Here is a 16540-nt window from a genome sequence, read left to right on the forward strand (position 1 = left end):
AGGAACTTGAAGCTCTCAACCTGCTCCGCTACAGCCCCGTCGATGAGAATGGGGGCGTGCTTGGCTTTCCTTTTCCTGTAGTCCATGATCTTCTCCGTTTTCTTGATCACGTTAAGGGAGAGGCTGTTATCCTTTCACCACACTGCCAGGTCTCTGACCTCCTCCCTATAGGCTGTCTCATCGTTGTCAGTGATCAGGCCTACCACTGTTGTGTCGTCGGCAAATTTAATGATGGTGTTGGAGTCGTGCTTGGCCATGCAGTCATGGGTGAACAGGGTGTACAGGAGGGGACTGAGCACGCACCCCTGAGGGGCCCCTGTGTTGAGGATCAGCGTGGCAGATGTTGTTACCTACCCTTACCACCTGGGGGCGGCCCGCCAGGAATTTCAGAATCCAGTTGCAAAGGCAGGTGTTTAGTCCCAGGGTCCTTATCTTAATGATGAGCTTTGAGGACACTATGGTGTTGAACGCTGCGCTGTAGTCAATTAATAGTATTCTCACATAGGTGTTGCTTTTGTCCAGGTGGGAAAGGGCAGTGTGGAGTGAAATAGAGATTGCGTCATCTGTGGATCTGTTGGGTTGGTATGCAAATTGGAGTGGGTCTAGGGTTTTTGGGATAATGGTGTTGTTTTTGGGATAATGGTGTTGTGAGCCATGACAAGCCTTTCAAAGCACTTCATGACAACAGATGTGAGTGCAATGAGTCGGTAGTAATTTAGGCAGGTTACCTTGGTGTTCTTGGGCACAGCGATTAAACAAGAGAGAGAAATAATATTTATCCAGCCTTTGTTGCTATGCTTGCAGATGTGCATAATATGCTGCAACCATAATCAAAAAGTATTTAATAACTCCAAATAACAAAAACGTATAGGTTGTTGTAACATTTAAACTTTAAAACATGTTTACATTTTTTTTGCACTGCATAGATGCATTTCTGTATGGTGCACTCAAAATATATTGTAGTTGAATAGCATACCTAGGACCTGCTCAAATGTTGCCTACATGTTTCTCTTTTGCATTGTGTTTTGTTGCAGGTTTTGCTTTTTGGTTATTCATTGTCAAGCTTTAAAAACCAAAGCCTGATTGCAACATTTTAGTAGCCTAGCTAGGACTGTGTCACATCTGCTCCTGCCACCCCCTCTAATGCCCATCCAGTGTCTCCTTGACCTGCCGCCACATCCCCCCTGTGCTATCTCCCTCTCTCTCTGTGTGTGTGTGTGTGTGTGTGTGTGCGTGCGTGCGTGTGTGTGTGTGTGTGTGTGTGTGTGCGCGTGTGTGTGGGCGGAGACAGGTGTGCTGGAGTCAGAGCAGATCCACACTAGCTGCAACCCGTTCCATAATCAAGACCTCTACAAATACTCAGTCCTGCCACTTCCACACTGCCAGATCGTAATCTCTGCTCAGTCAGTCTACGCTTCTAGCTTTTGTTACTATTCAGATCCTGTTACCCTGCTGTGCCTGTTTTCCTATCCGCTACAGTTCTGCCCGCTCTGACTCTGGTCCCTGTCCCACATCTCGTCATCCTGTTACTCTGTCCTGGATCTCCCACTTTACTACTCCCTTGGATTCCCCCCCGGACCTGCTTACCCTGTCTCAAACCCTCTCGCTCCAGCCTCACCCTCCGCACCTGATCTCCAGCAACACGCCCGAGCTTCCCCTGACCTGCACTCCATCTTCCCCCTGTGTCCCAATAAATACCTTGGTTACTTCATCCCAGTTTCCTCGTCTGAGTCTGCTCTTGGGTTCCCATGTTCTACTCCGCGTAACAGTACGATCTGGCCAAGAACCCAGCAGACTCTCCTACTCTCCACCAAACTCTCGCTGGCCAAGGCGCCCTGCTCGAGCAACATGACCAAGCCCTGAAAGCCCTTCTGGAGCACATCAAGGAGTTTTCACCGGAGCCTGTCTGACCTACAGGGTCGAACCTTCGCCCAGAGCTCACAACCCGTCCCAAGTCCTTCTCCGCCACGAGAGCCATTTGTTCCGACTCCCGAGCGCTACGATGGCAACCTCGGAGCTTGCAGAGTCTTTTTAGTACAATATTCACTAGTATTTGAGCAACAGCCCAACTCTTATGCTAGCGAACAGGCCAAGATTTCCTTTCCTGGGCCACGGCGGTGTGGGAGAGACAGTCCCCCATCTGCTTCTCCTACTCCAGATTCACGGAGGAGATGAAGAAAGTCTTCGACCACCCGCTCTGCGGTAAGAATGCCGCTAAACGACACGTCTTTCCGTCAAGGCCCCCATAGTGTTGCTGAGATGGCATGTGAGGTTTGCACCCTCGCCTCTGAGAGTGGCTGGAATGAGGAGGCCCTTTAGGGAGCATTCTGGAACGCGCTCACTGAGACCCTCAAGGATGAGTTGGTGTCCAGGGATGAGCCTGATAGACTTGATGAAGTTATCTCTCTCGCTATCCGCATCGACAACCGTCACTGTGAGCGTACGGAGGGAGAGGGTAGATAAGGTTGCATGTCTCAATCATCTGCTTCATCTCCGGACCTGTCATCAGTTCCTCCCGAGTATCACAATCTAGCTCTTGTGTTCAGCAAGCACAATGCCCTGTTGCTGCCGCCTCATTGCCCGTACGACTGCGCCATTAACCTCCAGCCTGGGGCTCCTCTCCCCAGTAGCCGGTTGTTTAACCTCTCTCATCCCGAGCAAGAGGCTATGGAGAGTTACATCCAGGATTCTCTGGCTGCAGGACTTATCAAGCCATCTTCCTCCCCGGTGGGTGCTGGATTTTTCTTTGTGAAGAAGAAGGATGGGTCACTGAGGCCATGCATGGACTTCTGTGGACTGAATAATATAATTGTTAAGAAGTACCCCTTGCCACTCATCAGCTCTGCTTTTGCCTCCCTCCATGGTGCCACAGTGTTTACCAAACTCGACCTCCGGAATGCCTACCACCTTGTCCGTATAAGAGAGGGGGACCAGTGGAAGACTGCGTTCAACACACCACTGGGTCACTTTGAGTATTTGGTCATGCTTTTTGGTCTTACTAACACCCCCTGATGTTTTCCAGAACCTAGTCAATGACGTGCTAAGGGATGTGATTGGACGCCTCGTTTTTGTCTGTTTAGATTACATCCTGATTTTTCCAAGGATCCTGAGGCTCACCAGCAACACTTTCACCAAGTTCTTCAACGGCTGTTGGAGAATAAGCTTTTTGTTAAAGCTGAAAAATGTGAGTTCCATGCTGCCACAATGTCTTTCCTGTGTTATATTATTGCACAGGGACAGTTACGTATGGACCCCGCCAAGATCATGGCAGTCACAGAGTGGCCTGCGCCCTCCAACCTGAAGCAGTTACAGCGTTTCCTGGGATTTGCACTTTTTTAGATGTTTCATCCGCAGCTACAGCCGTCTAGCAGCACCTCTCACCACTCTCACCTCCCCTCCGTTCCACTGGACTCCTGAGGCAGAGGCAGCTTTCCTGGAACTCAAGCGTCGCTTCACCTCCGCTCCGGTCCTTACTCAGCCCGACCCAGAACTCCAGTTCATCGTGGAGGTGGACTCCACTGACACCGGTGTAGGTGCTGTTCTGTCTCAACATTCCCCCTCTGATCAGAAGGTCCACCCATGTGCATTCTTTTCCCGTAAGCTCTCACCTGCAGAGAGGAATTTTGACATCGGTAATCAGGAACTCCTGGCAGTTAAGCTGGCTCTGGAGGAATGGCGTCACTGACTGAAGGGCACTGTAACCCCCTTCATTGTGTGGACTGACTATAAAAACCTATTCTACGTCTAGACCGCCAAACGTCTGACCTCCCGGCAAGCCAAGTGGGCCTTGTTCTTCGGTCGATTAAATTTCACACTCACTTATTGCCCTGGTTCGAAGAATACCAAGCCTGATGCCCTCTCTGGCCAGTTCACCACCGACAACACGGGTACCAAGCCAGAAGCCATTGTGCCATCCACCTGCATCGTTGCCGTCGTCACCTGGGCGATCGAGTCCCATATCCTCCAGGCTCAGCAGAACCAGGCTGACCCTGGTAACGGTCCTACTAATGCTCTGTTTGTTCCAGATTGTGTTCGCTCTGATGTTCTTCAGGGGTGCCATTCTACCTTCCTCACCTGTCACCCTGGTATGAACCGGACCCTTGCCTTCCTGCGTCAGCGCTTTTGGTGACCCACAATGTAGAGAGATGTCTGGGAGTGTGTCTCAGCCTGTACGGTTTGTGCCCGGAACAAAATCTCCACTAAACCCACTTCCAGTCTGCTCCACCATCTTCCTATACCCAGTCTCCCCTGGTCACACATAGCTCTGGACTTCGTCACTGGCCTTCACCCATCTAACGGTAACTCTGTCATCCTCACCATTATTGACAGGTTTTCCAAAATGGCTCACTTCATTCCCCTCTCCAAGCTACCGTCCTCCAGAAAGACTGCGGACCTGTTAGTATGCCATGTATTTCGTCTACATGGCATCCCCACTGACATCATTTCAGACAGAGGACCCCAGTTTACCTCCCAGGTATGGAGATCCTTCTGTTCAGCTCTTGGTATCAATGTCAGTCTTTCTTCTGGATATCACCCCCAGACCAACGGCCAGACCGACCGGGCCAACCAAGAGATGGAGTCTGCCCTATGCTGCGTGACCTCTGCCAACCCTTCCTCCTGGAGCACTCAGCTACCCTGGGTTGAATATGCCCACAACACTCTCACCAACGCCTCGTCAGGTATGTCACCCTTCGAGTGTGCTCTGGGTTACCAACCCCTCTTGTTCCCCGCCCAAGAGGTTGAGGTTGCGGTTCCCTCTGTACAGGACCATCTGCACTGTTGTCACCGTACCTGGAGGAAGGCCTGGGCTGAGGACCCAGTCCCAAGCTAACCATCGCCGGGCCTCAGCTCCAGTCTATACCCAGGGTCAAAAGGTATGGCTCTCATCGAAGGACCTGCCATTGAAGGTAGCATCAAATAAACTTTCCCCCCACTTCATTGGTCCCTTTGAAATCGACCGTGTCATTAACCCCTCTGCTGTGCACCTGAAACTCCCAGACTCACTTATGATCCACCCCACCTTCCATGTGTCCCTGATTAAACCTGTCTGCTCCAGTCCCCTGTCTCCTCCTGCAGCATCTCCTCCACCCCCTCCACCCTCCTCCACCCCCTCGTCGGGGTCACGGCTGGCAGTACCTGGTGGACTGGGAGGGATATGGGCCTGAGGAGTGCTGCTGGGTGCCTCCCTATCTGTCTGTTTCCCTGCCTGACGCTGTTTTCCTATCCGCTACAGTTCTGCCTGCTCTGACTCTGGTCTTTGTCTCCTGTTCCACGTCTCGTCATCCTATTACTCTGTCCTGGATCCCCCACTCTACTACTCCCTTGGATTCCCCCCGGACCTGCTTACCTTGTCTCAACCCCTCTCACTCCAGCCTCAGCCTCAGCACCTGATCTCCAGCAACCCGCCTGAGCTATCCCTGACCTGGACTCCATCTTCCCCTGTGTTCCAATAAATACCTTGGTTACTTTGTCACAGTTTCTTCGTCTGAGTCTGTTCTTGGGTTCCCCTGTTCCACTCCGCGTAACAGACTGTGGCATGTGTCTGTACACTTTCCCTCTGCTGCGTGCTTGTGTTTCCTATTCAGCCTTTAAGCCTTGTGTTAGACACATGCACTAGCCTATTAGCCACGTAATGACTGACTTGTGATCATTGCCCTTGCTAGTTTGATTGTATTGACATTCCTAGTCTTACAGTAATTTTTTTCAAAATATTGAGTCATTGAAACTGAAACAGTGCATCCCGAATGGGTGGCGGCAGCAAACAATCTACCAGCCAGATAGCAATATTTTTTGGACTACCAAGAAATGTAATTTATATTATTATTGCTGAATTATGTTAATCTTGCATTGAACATCTATTCTGTCAACAATGCCTTACTGTACGTCATGGAATTTTGAGTCAAATAGAAGCTATTTTCAAAAAAACACTAGTCACACATATCTTGGCATTAGTGTTTTGTGCATGCTCCACGTTGTCAAGGTTCACATTGGCAAGACAATGGTTGCTAGGTTTCTGTAATACATTTACATGTTATCTTTATGAAACCAATATACTGTAGTTCACAGTACATTGTAATACATCTGGAAACATTGCAAAACATTTCTAAATATAGAACTCTCCCTTGGTTCAGGCTGAGGGACAGGATGACGATAAAAACAGACTTGCGCCACACCGTGCGTGAGACTGAGGACGGCACTTTTGAAATGACCATCATCTCAGCTCAGAAGTTGGACACAGGAGTGTACACCTGCAAGATCATCAACGAGTATGGAACAAAGCAATGTGAATGCAAACTGGAAGTGAAAGGTACAGTACAGTAATTGGTTGTGTTTTCTATTTTCAATTCCTCTCTTTGCTGTAAGACAATCAAATAATACGTAAGATTGGATAACAATTTGTGTGAGCTACTGTATGTACAGTTGAAGTAGGAAGTTTACATATACTTAGGTTGGAGTCATTAAAACTCGTTTTTCAACCACTCCACAAGTTTCTTGTTAACAAACTATAGTTTTGGCAAGTTGGTTAGGACATCTACTTTAAGCATGACACAAGTCATTTTTCCAACAATTGTTTACAGACAGATTATTTCACGTATAATTCACTGTATCACAATTCCAGTGGGTCAGAAGTTTACATACACTAAGTTGACTGTGCCTTTAAACAGCTTGGAAAATTCCAGAAAATGATGTCATAGCTTTAGAAGCTTCTGTTAGGCTAATTGACATCATTTCAGTCAATTGGAGGTGTTTTTTAAATTTATTTCACCTTTATATAACCAGGTAGGCCAATTGAGAACAAGTTCTCATTTACAACTGCGACCTGGCCAAGATAAAGCAAAGCAGTGCGACAATAACAACAACACAGAGTTACACATGGAATAAACAAATGTACAGTCAATAACACAATAGAAAATAATCTATAAACAGTGTGTGCAAATGAGGTAAGATTAGGGATGTAAGGCAATAAATAGGCTGTAGTTGCCAAGTAATTACAATTTAGCAATTAACACTGGAGCGATTGGTGTGCAGAAGATGAATGTGCAAGTAAAGATACTGGGGTGCAAAGAAGCAAAAAAAATGAATAACAATATGGGGATGAGGTAGTTGGATGGGCTATTTACAGATGGGCTATGTACAGGTGCAATGATCTGTGAGCTGCTCTGACAGCTGATGCTTAAAGTTAGTGAGGGAGATGTGAGTCTCCAGCTTCAGTGATTTTTGCAATTCGTTCCAGTCATTGGCAGCAGAGAACTGGAAGGAAAGGCGGCCAAAGGAGGAATTGGTTTTGGGGGTGACCAGTGAAATATACCTGCTGGAGCGTGTGCTACGGGTGGATGCTGCTATGGTGACCAGTGAGCTGAGATAAGGCGGGGCTTTACCTAGCAAAGACTTATAGATGACCTGGAGCCAGTGGGTTTGGCGACGAATATGAAGCAAGGGCCAGCCAACGAGAGCATACAGGTCACAGTGGTGGATAGTATATGTGGATTAGGTGACAAAACGGATGGTACTGTGAAAGACTACATTCAATTTGCTGAGTAGAGTGTTGGAGGCTATTTTGTAAATGACATCGCCGAAGTCAAGGATCGGTAGGATAGTCAGTTTTACGAGGGTATGTTTGGCAGCATGAGTGAAGGATGCTTTGGTGTGAAATAGAACTGGCTATAAGAACTGGTAATGTAGTGTGTTCGGAAGAGAGAGTAAAAGGAACTGGTTTCTGTGCGCAGAAGAATAGATTCAAGGCATAATGTACAGCCAAGGCTATGGTAGGATGTGAATACAGTGGAGGTAAACCTAGGCATTGAGTGACGATGAGAGAGGTTTTGTCTCTAGAGACACCATTTAAACCAGGTGAGGTCACTGCATGTGTGGGAGGTGGAACAAAAGGGCTAGCTAAGGCATATTGTGCAGGGCTGGAGGCTCTACAGTGAAATTAGACAATAATCGCTAACCAAACAGCAATGGACAAGACATATTGACATTGGGGATTGGCATGCGTAGCCGAGTGATCATAGGGACCAGTGAGTAGCTAGGCGAGCTGCAGACACGCGATTCAGACAGCTAACGGGCTGGGGCTAGCAGGCTGGCAGAAGGGCCTTAGGGGGACGTCGTGATGGAAGTGTCTGTTGTAGCCCCCTCAGACGATAACGTTGGCAGACCAGTCGTGATGGATCAGCAGTGCTCCGTGTAGGCAGTAAAAGGGTCCAGTCCAATTAGCAAAATAGGTATTGTAGCCCAAGAAATTGGCTGATGGACCTCTTCAGCTAACTGTCCGATATGCTCTAGAAAGCTAGCAGGCTAGCGGATGGGCCTTCAGTTTAAATATATTTGGCTAAGGTGTATGTAAACTTCCGACTTCAACTGTACATACAATGCCTTATTACATTGATTGTCATGCATTATGACGCACTTATGTTATAACACTGACTAAAACATAGTAATAAGTGTAGTAAAAAGCTATAAACTCATGTCATTCATTACAACATCCTTTATAATGTTATATAGATCATTGACTATAATGCCTTATAAAACTAAAATGCGTGAGGTATTATTCCCCCCTCTGAAAACGCATATTCCCCCGCTTTGAAAACGCAGGTGATATTTTAAATACCTTTTAGTAAATTTAACTCTGCAGACTGACAGATAACGAACATGAAACAGGATTGACAGAATATTAACTCCTGTCCTGTGCATCCCCTAGTGCCCCCGGTGGAGCCAGGCCTCGCCATCATCCGTCCAGTGACGGACATTACGGCGGATGCTGGCGAGACAGTCATGTTTGAGTGCCACGTAATTGGACCACTGGACACGGACGTCGATTGGCTAGCAGACGGGAAGCTGATCCAGCCGGCTCTGCTCAACTGCAAAATGCATTTTGATGGGAAGAGGTGCAGGCTGCTCCTCAACTCAGTGCATGAGGATGACAGCGGCATGTATACGTGCAAGCTGACCTCGGCAAAAGGTGAACTCTTAACTGCACTTGTCACCCGCTTCACTTGTTCTCTTCATCTCTGAGGTCTTGCAAGAAGTCATGCTCTTCATTTTCATTCATGTTGGTAGAATAACCAAACGTTTCCTCTTTCTTAAAAACACTTTTAATCTTGGTATATACACTATATAGATGAATAAATGTGTAGTTAAGTACAAGTCATCAACTTCCCAGAATCAAATTGTTGCTCTTGAAATAAGTTGAATGACCATTGAATTAATAAAACCGGTATTGTACATTTTTTTGCTTTCTTTTCCTTTTCAACTTCATTTTCAAGTTCGTTGCTTTACTTTGGCCTTGTTTCATTTTAGAGGAACTGACCTCGAGTGGCCAACTCAAAGTCATTCCCTCCATCGAGCCCCTATTCACCCGTAAACTGGACGTCTTAGAGGTGATCGAGGGCCGTAATGCCCGCTTTGACTGCAAGGTCAGCGGAACACCACCTCCCAGAGTCAGCTGGGGACATTTCGGTAGGAGAACCATTTTCATTATGTTCACCTAGCCTGGTCCCAGATCTGTTTGTGCTGTGTAGCCAAACATGACAATAACCATAGGAGGACAAACAGCCATTGTCTCCATAGTGATTGTATTGGCAAAACCTTATAATTTTGCATACTGCAAACAAGTATAACAGTAGTAATTACTGTGTAACAATGTGTACCGTAAATTCCGGACTATAAGCCGCAACTTTTTTCCCAGGTTTTGAACCTCGCGGCTTAAACAATGACGCGGCTAATATATGGATTTTTCCCGCTTTCAATTTTTTTTCTCCAAAAAACCCATTCTGTGACGTGCTCAGTTTTTTGGGCGGCATGAAGCTTTCATTAGACCAATGAAATTGCCGAACGGGTTAAGGTCAAACAACTTTTTTGTTTACTGTTTAGATTAAATCGAGCGCTCTCAAACTTCCCATCATTCTGATTACGGTACTCATTTTGTCACCCTCATCATGGCAAAGACACGGAGAAATGCATATGATGCAGCTTTCAAGTTGAAGGCGATTAATCTGGCTGTTGGAAAAGGAAATGGAGCTGCTGCACGGGAGCTTGGTCTTAATGAGTCGTTGATAAGACGTTGGAACCAGCAGCGTGAGGAATTGACTCAGTGCAAAAAGACAACTAAATTAGCTTACTGCTAATTTTTTATTTTTTGTTACAAGCTGTGTTTCGTTAAAGCCAATTTATTTTTGTTACAAGCCGTGTTTCGTTAAAGCCTGTGTAAAGTTCATTTGTTTCAAAGTACCGGTAGGCACCTGTGGCTTATAGACATGTGCGGCTTATTTATGTAAAAAAAATAGAAATAAATTCAGTGGGTGCGGCTTATATTCAGGTGCGCTTAATAGTCCGGAAATTACGGTACCTGCACTGTCAATGGAGATATAAATATACAGCACAACACAGATGGGACCAGGCTAGTTTACCACCAAATTAGCTCTTATTGCTATTCAAGAGCATACAGTAGTTTACACGGTTGTTCGGGGTCAATGTAATCATGTATGGACCCGTATATTTACATCTACATTGACAGTGCAGGTGCACATTGTTACATTACTGATGTTATACTTGTTTGCAGCATGTACAATTTGAAGGTTTTGCAAATTAAATCACTATGGAGACGATGTCTGTATGTCCTCTTCTCTCCTCAGACCATACACTGGTAGAGAGCGATGATGTGCGCATCTTACAAGAGGGAGGTCGTCACTCCCTCATCATCTCTCATGTCACCAATGAGGACGAGGGCTTTTACACGGTCATCGCTCGCAATCCACATGGTGACGCCGAGAGCTCCGCTGAGCTCTATGTCCAGGAGCCCAGACCTGCTATCTCATCTCAAATGTAGGTACACACTTATCACCTACAGTCCTCACCGTACAGATTTAAGATCTTAATTTGATCACTCTTTTGTTTCTGAGAATTTTTCTGCAGTGCAGGAAATGCAAACTTGTAGTGTATCAAAGTTTAGAAAGGCGATAACACTTTACATTACGTTGTCCCTATTACTATGCAACTAACACAGTAATAACTGTTTACAATATAGTAGTTACATAGGTTTTACTATGTAATCACATGGTAATAGGGTTGTTGAGGAATAATTTATTACACAATTGGAACAAGGAATGTGTAATTACACATTCAGTTGTTGGTTATTCCACAGTTGTAACTCCTGATTTTATTAATCCCCTAAAGTCAATGTCCGAGCCCCCACGGAAATGTAATTACCATAATACAACATTTCAAATAAAAATCTGTCCGTTTAAGGTAGAGATGTTTTTTTTCATAGGATACATCTAAATCCATCGCATCTGCTTATGTCGCACTTCCAAATCTGTGGTGAAAGGTGACAGAGCTAGAGCGGTGTTTGTCAGACCATGAGACAAAATTGTGTGTGGAGTCCGAACCCTCTACGGAAAGATGAGACGGTCACGAACACGACGGTATTCTCCGTTTTGATATACGACCTCCACAAGTGTTAGGAGACTCGTCTGAAGTCAGTTCAGCCAATCTACCAACTTCTGTCTGTAGCGTCCAAACCGCTTGGGCTATATACGCTTACGAACATGTTTTGCTCTACAACGCCCACAGGCTTCACAAAACTCATCTGAAGGTCCCCCGGTACCAAAATGAATGGAAGTACAGTATATATGGAGACTGTTTAATGCCAAAAATATGGCGTTAAATACATATAAAAAAAATTATGTTTCCTGATCGTTCTTACATCTCTCATATATAGCAGAGAAACTTCAAAAACAAACTTCCTTTGGTTATTTTTGGGGGACTATCTGTTCCATGCAGTGAATCTGTTATTCAATGTGTTTGTATGGGCTAATAGCAGTAAGACCAAAAATTATTTATCAAATATTTTTTAGATATGTTTTTATGCTTCAAAGCGCTTAGATAAGGCTTAGACTCTGACGGGATAAACATTTTCTTGTTCAACATTAAGTAATGTTTGTAATTAAACATTTGGAAGTCATGTGTGAACTACCATGTTAATAAGTCAAACCAATATATGACCTTATTATTTATAACTACAAGGTGTCACTAGCATCGAATCCACATGCAATACCAGGGTTGATTAATAGGCCAGGACCTGGTAACAACAATTGTAACAAGGCACCCCCTGTTATTAACTACCGGTCATTTTCAATTAGTTTATTTCTATGTTATGACCTGGCTCAAAGGCCATACCGAATCAAGTGTAATGTAAGAACAATGTACTTACATAGGATATACTTGTAATTCTCATGTAGCTACTCAGGATCAAGCAACTTAAAGTAAAGTGAAACCCAGTAGGGTGTAACCTCTGTAATTACTATGTGGTTACAATGTAACAACCTTTGCAGACAATAGGCTAACCAGGAGAAATTAAGAGACAGGAGAACATTAAGTTTAACCCTTTAGTTTACAGTGTATTTACAATTAAGCAATATTTAACAACCAACTCTCTAATTACAAGGGATATACATGTATTTACAATGTACTTAATGTAAAGTGAAGTGCCATTTTAATTACTTTGTAGTTACATGTGCGTACCATTAGGATGCATGGGGAGATAGTAGCTCGGTGATGTACCGCCTAAACTGTGAATATATGTAGAAGCCAGACAACATAGTTTAAATTAACCCTTTAAAATCCCTAAATAAATATATCCCCAAGCAACCAGGAGAGAGTGCGTGGTCAGATATACACAAAAGTGAAACAGTCTTTGAGTAAAACGATGCTGAGACTCAAACCTTCAAACCTACTAACTATTAGATGCAAATGAGAGCAATGGACAGCTGAAGGAAATCCAGGAAAACGTCGATAAAATACTCTGAATGCTCACCAAAACAAACAATCTGTTGTTAAAAATGTAGATTTGCTTGAAAGGAATGTAGTCTATCGTGCCAGATATGCATGTACAGGGCGGAGTGTGGGCGAAAACACAACAAAATGGACCTTCTGGAAACAATGGTGCAAACTTTAGAAGATGAACTGGATCAGCTAGAAAACAGATCGAGACAAAATAATATGAGAATATGGTCCCTACCGGAAGACGAGGAAAGCAGGGAACCTTTCCATCTAATTGATTAAGCTGATATCGGACGAGCTTGGCATGGATGTATCACCAGAGGATCAGGTGTGGGCATGAAGGAGAAAACGCACAATACCCTTGCATGGTAACCTTTAAGATGTTGAACTATCAGACCAAAGTCAACATTCTGAGGGCACATGGTGAAAAGGAGATCAAGGTCCAGGGCCAGTCCATTCGATTCTTCCAGGACCTGCCATCCAGGATGAGAAAAAACGCAAGCAATTCATTCCGATTAGACGTTCACTGGAGGAAAAAGGAGTCAAGTCTCAAATCCAATTCCCAGCAGTACTGTGGGTATGGAAGGGAACACAGAGAATGGAGTTCACAAGTGCTAATGAAGCCCTGAACAGGCTGCAGGAAAGCTTTTTAGTTGAAAGAGAGCCCAGTGCCTTGAGGAGCAATAGAGGAAAAAACAGATAAGCACAATAGGCTATAGACAGTGATGCCCAAGACAAGTTTATTTGTAAATTGAGACAATATTCCTTCCCCCTCCTCACAATACAGTCTAGACTATTGTCCACAAGTAATTGTTCTTCTCCAGGAAGTAATGCTAGAAATAGCCGATGACAATGAAATACATGGTACAGTAGGGCTGTTCCTGACAAAAAAATAAATAATAATATTGGTCGACCGAGAGTCGATTGGTCTTTCAACCAATCGATTGGTCGAAACTTGAAAGCGCGTATTTTTCTTCCAAAAGTATTCACCCCCTTGGCGTTTTTCCTATTTTGTTGCATTACAACCTGTAATTTAAATTGATTTTATTTGGATTTCATGTAAAGGACATACACAAAATAGTCCAAATTGGTGAAGTGAAATTCAAAAAAATTACTTTTTTTATAAAATCTAAAAAAAAATGTAAATGGAAAAGTGGTGCGTGCATAGGTATTCACCCCCTTTGCTATGAAGCCCCTAAATAAGATCTGGTGCAACCAATTACCTTCATAAGTCACATAATTAGTTAAATAAAGTCCACCTGTGTGCAATCTAAGTGTCACATGATCTCAGTATATATACACCTGTTCTGAAATGCCCCAGAGTCTGCAACACCACGAAGCAAGAGGCACCACCAAGCAAGCGGCAATATGAAGACCAAGGAGCTCGGCAAAAAAGTCAGGGGCAAAGTCGTAGAGAAGTACAGATCAGGGCTGGGTTCTAAAAAAATGTCTGAATGTTTGAACATCCCACGGAGCACTATTAAATTCATTATAAAAAAATGTGAAAGAATATGGCACCACAACAAACCTGCCAAGAGCGGGCCGCCCACCAAACCTCACGGGCCAGGCAAGGAGGGCATTAATCAGAGAGGCAACAAAGAGACCAAAGATAACCCTGAAGGAGCAGCAATGCTCCACAGCGGAAATTGGAGTCCATAGGACCACTTTAAGCCGTACACTCCACAGAGCTGGGCTTTACAGAAGATTGGCCAGAAAAAAGCCATTGCTTAAAGAAAGAAATTGGTGTTCGCCAAAAGGCATATGGGAGACTCCCCAAACATATGGAAGAACGTACTCTGGTCAGATGAGACTAAAATTGAGCTTTTTGGCCATCAAGGAAAACACTATGTCTGGCACAAACCCGACACCTCCCATCACCCTGAGAACACCATCCCCAGCATCATGCTGTGGGGATGTTTTTCATCGGCAGGGACTGTGAAACTGGTCAGAATTGAAAGAATGATGGATGGCGCTAAATACAGGGATATTCTTGAGGGAAACCTGTTTCAGTCTTCCAGAGATTTGAGACCGGGATGGAGGTTTACCTTCCAGCAGGACAATGACCCAAAGCATACTGCTAAAGCAACACTTGAGGGGTTTAAGGGGAAACATTTAAATGTCTTGGAATGGCCTAGTCAAAGCCCAGACCTCAATCTAATTGGGAATCTGTGGTATGAATTGAATACTGCTGTACATCAGCGGAACCCATCCAACTTGAAGCAGCTGGAGCAGTTTTTCCTTGAAGAATGGGCAAAAATCCCTGTGGCTAGATGTGCCAAGCTTATAGAGACATACCCCAACGACTTGCAGCTGTAATTGCTGCAAAAGGTGGCTCTACAAAGTACTGCCTTTTGGGGGGTGAATCGTTATGCATGCTCAAGTTTTCTGTTTTTTGTCTTATTTCTTGTTTGTTTCACAAAATAATGTTTTTGCATCTTCATGTTGTGTAAATCAAATTATACAAACTGTAAGCCACTGTACAGACACACCCTATGTTAGAATAAAATTATCTACATGTAGGTTACGGAGCTTGTCTGATACTTTAAGCACTGCGGTAAAAAAGTTAAGACACAAATTGCAAAATAGGGAGCCAGAGATCAATATACCCTAACCAAAAGAAAAAAACTGTTCCCGACCCTCCACCTCCTGCTGCTGCTGGCCTTCGTAAATTCTGCCCTTAAGCTCCTGAAGTTGCCAGTAATAGGTTACACCAGCGGTCAGCAACCTTTTCCATTTGGAGTGCCAAGTTATCGTAACATTTCTACTGATCTGCGTGCCAGTTATGATTTTCACATGCACACGATCATGTTACACTATCAATTATTTTATAATAAGGTCTTCATATCTCAAAATCAATTTCATGTGGTTAATCAAAACTCTATCTAGATGAAAGTTATACAAATCTAAAAGTAACTTTTATTGCCATTATCAACTGTCATGTTCGTCGTAAAGATGGGACCAAGGCGCAGCGGGAATGTGAATACTCATCTTCTTTATTTAGAAGAAAAACAAAATAAACACTTAATCAAAACAACGACGAGAAAACAGTCCTGTGAGGCACACAGCTACACTTGGAACAACTACCCACAAAAACCCATGGAAAAACACCCCTACTAAATAGGACCTTCAATTAGAGGCAACGAGGAACAGCTGCCTCCAATTGAAGGTCAACCCAATAAACTAAACATAGAAATAGAAAAACTAGAACGAACATAGAAATATACTAACATAGAACATTGACCCAAAAAAACCCCGAAACACATAAAATAAACATCCCCTGCCACGTCCTCGACCAAACTACAATAACAAATAACCCCTTTACTGGTCAGGACGTGACATCAACATTTAAAAATGGCCTAAATAAAATTGTAAATTAAAGAAATTCAAACCTTTACCATTACAAATGTAGACATATAGTGCATTCGGTAAAGTATTCAGACCCCTTCCCCTTTTCCACATTTTGTTACTTTACAGCCGTATTCTAAAATGGATTCAATTCATTGTTTTCCTCATCAGTCTACACACAATACCCCATAATGGGGGCAGCAGGTAGCTTAGTGGTTAGAGCATTGCTGGATCGAATCCTCGAGCTGACAAGATCAAAATCTGTCATTCTGCCCTTGAGCAAGGCAGTTAACTCACTGTTCTCAGGCCCCCGAAGACATGGATGTTGATTATGGCAGCCCCCCCGCACATCTCTGATTCAGAGGGGTTGGGTTAAATGCAGAAGACCCATTTCGGTTGAAGACATTCAGTTGTA

At 44.3% G+C, this 16540-nt stretch overlaps 1 protein-coding gene across 2 annotated transcripts in view; it reads left to right on the top strand.

Annotated features, from left to right (window-relative positions):
• The window catches only part of LOC106586064 (striated muscle preferentially expressed protein kinase), a 130506-nt gene that overhangs the window by 57215 nt on the left and 56751 nt on the right, over positions 1-16540 (top strand). For both annotated transcript variants that reach the window (XM_014172901.2, XM_014172902.2), the window contains 4 exons: positions 6132-6307; positions 8702-8962; positions 9301-9459; positions 10635-10824. In XM_014172901.2, the coding sequence (XP_014028376.2) occupies positions 6132-6307; positions 8702-8962; positions 9301-9459; positions 10635-10824 (786 nt within the window). The remainder of the gene's footprint in view (positions 1-6131; positions 6308-8701; positions 8963-9300; positions 9460-10634; positions 10825-16540) is intronic.

Source organism: Salmo salar, chromosome ssa25 (assembly GCF_905237065.1).
Source record: "Salmo salar chromosome ssa25, Ssal_v3.1, whole genome shotgun sequence".
Classification (NCBI taxonomy): Eukaryota; Metazoa; Chordata; class Actinopteri; order Salmoniformes; family Salmonidae; genus Salmo; species Salmo salar.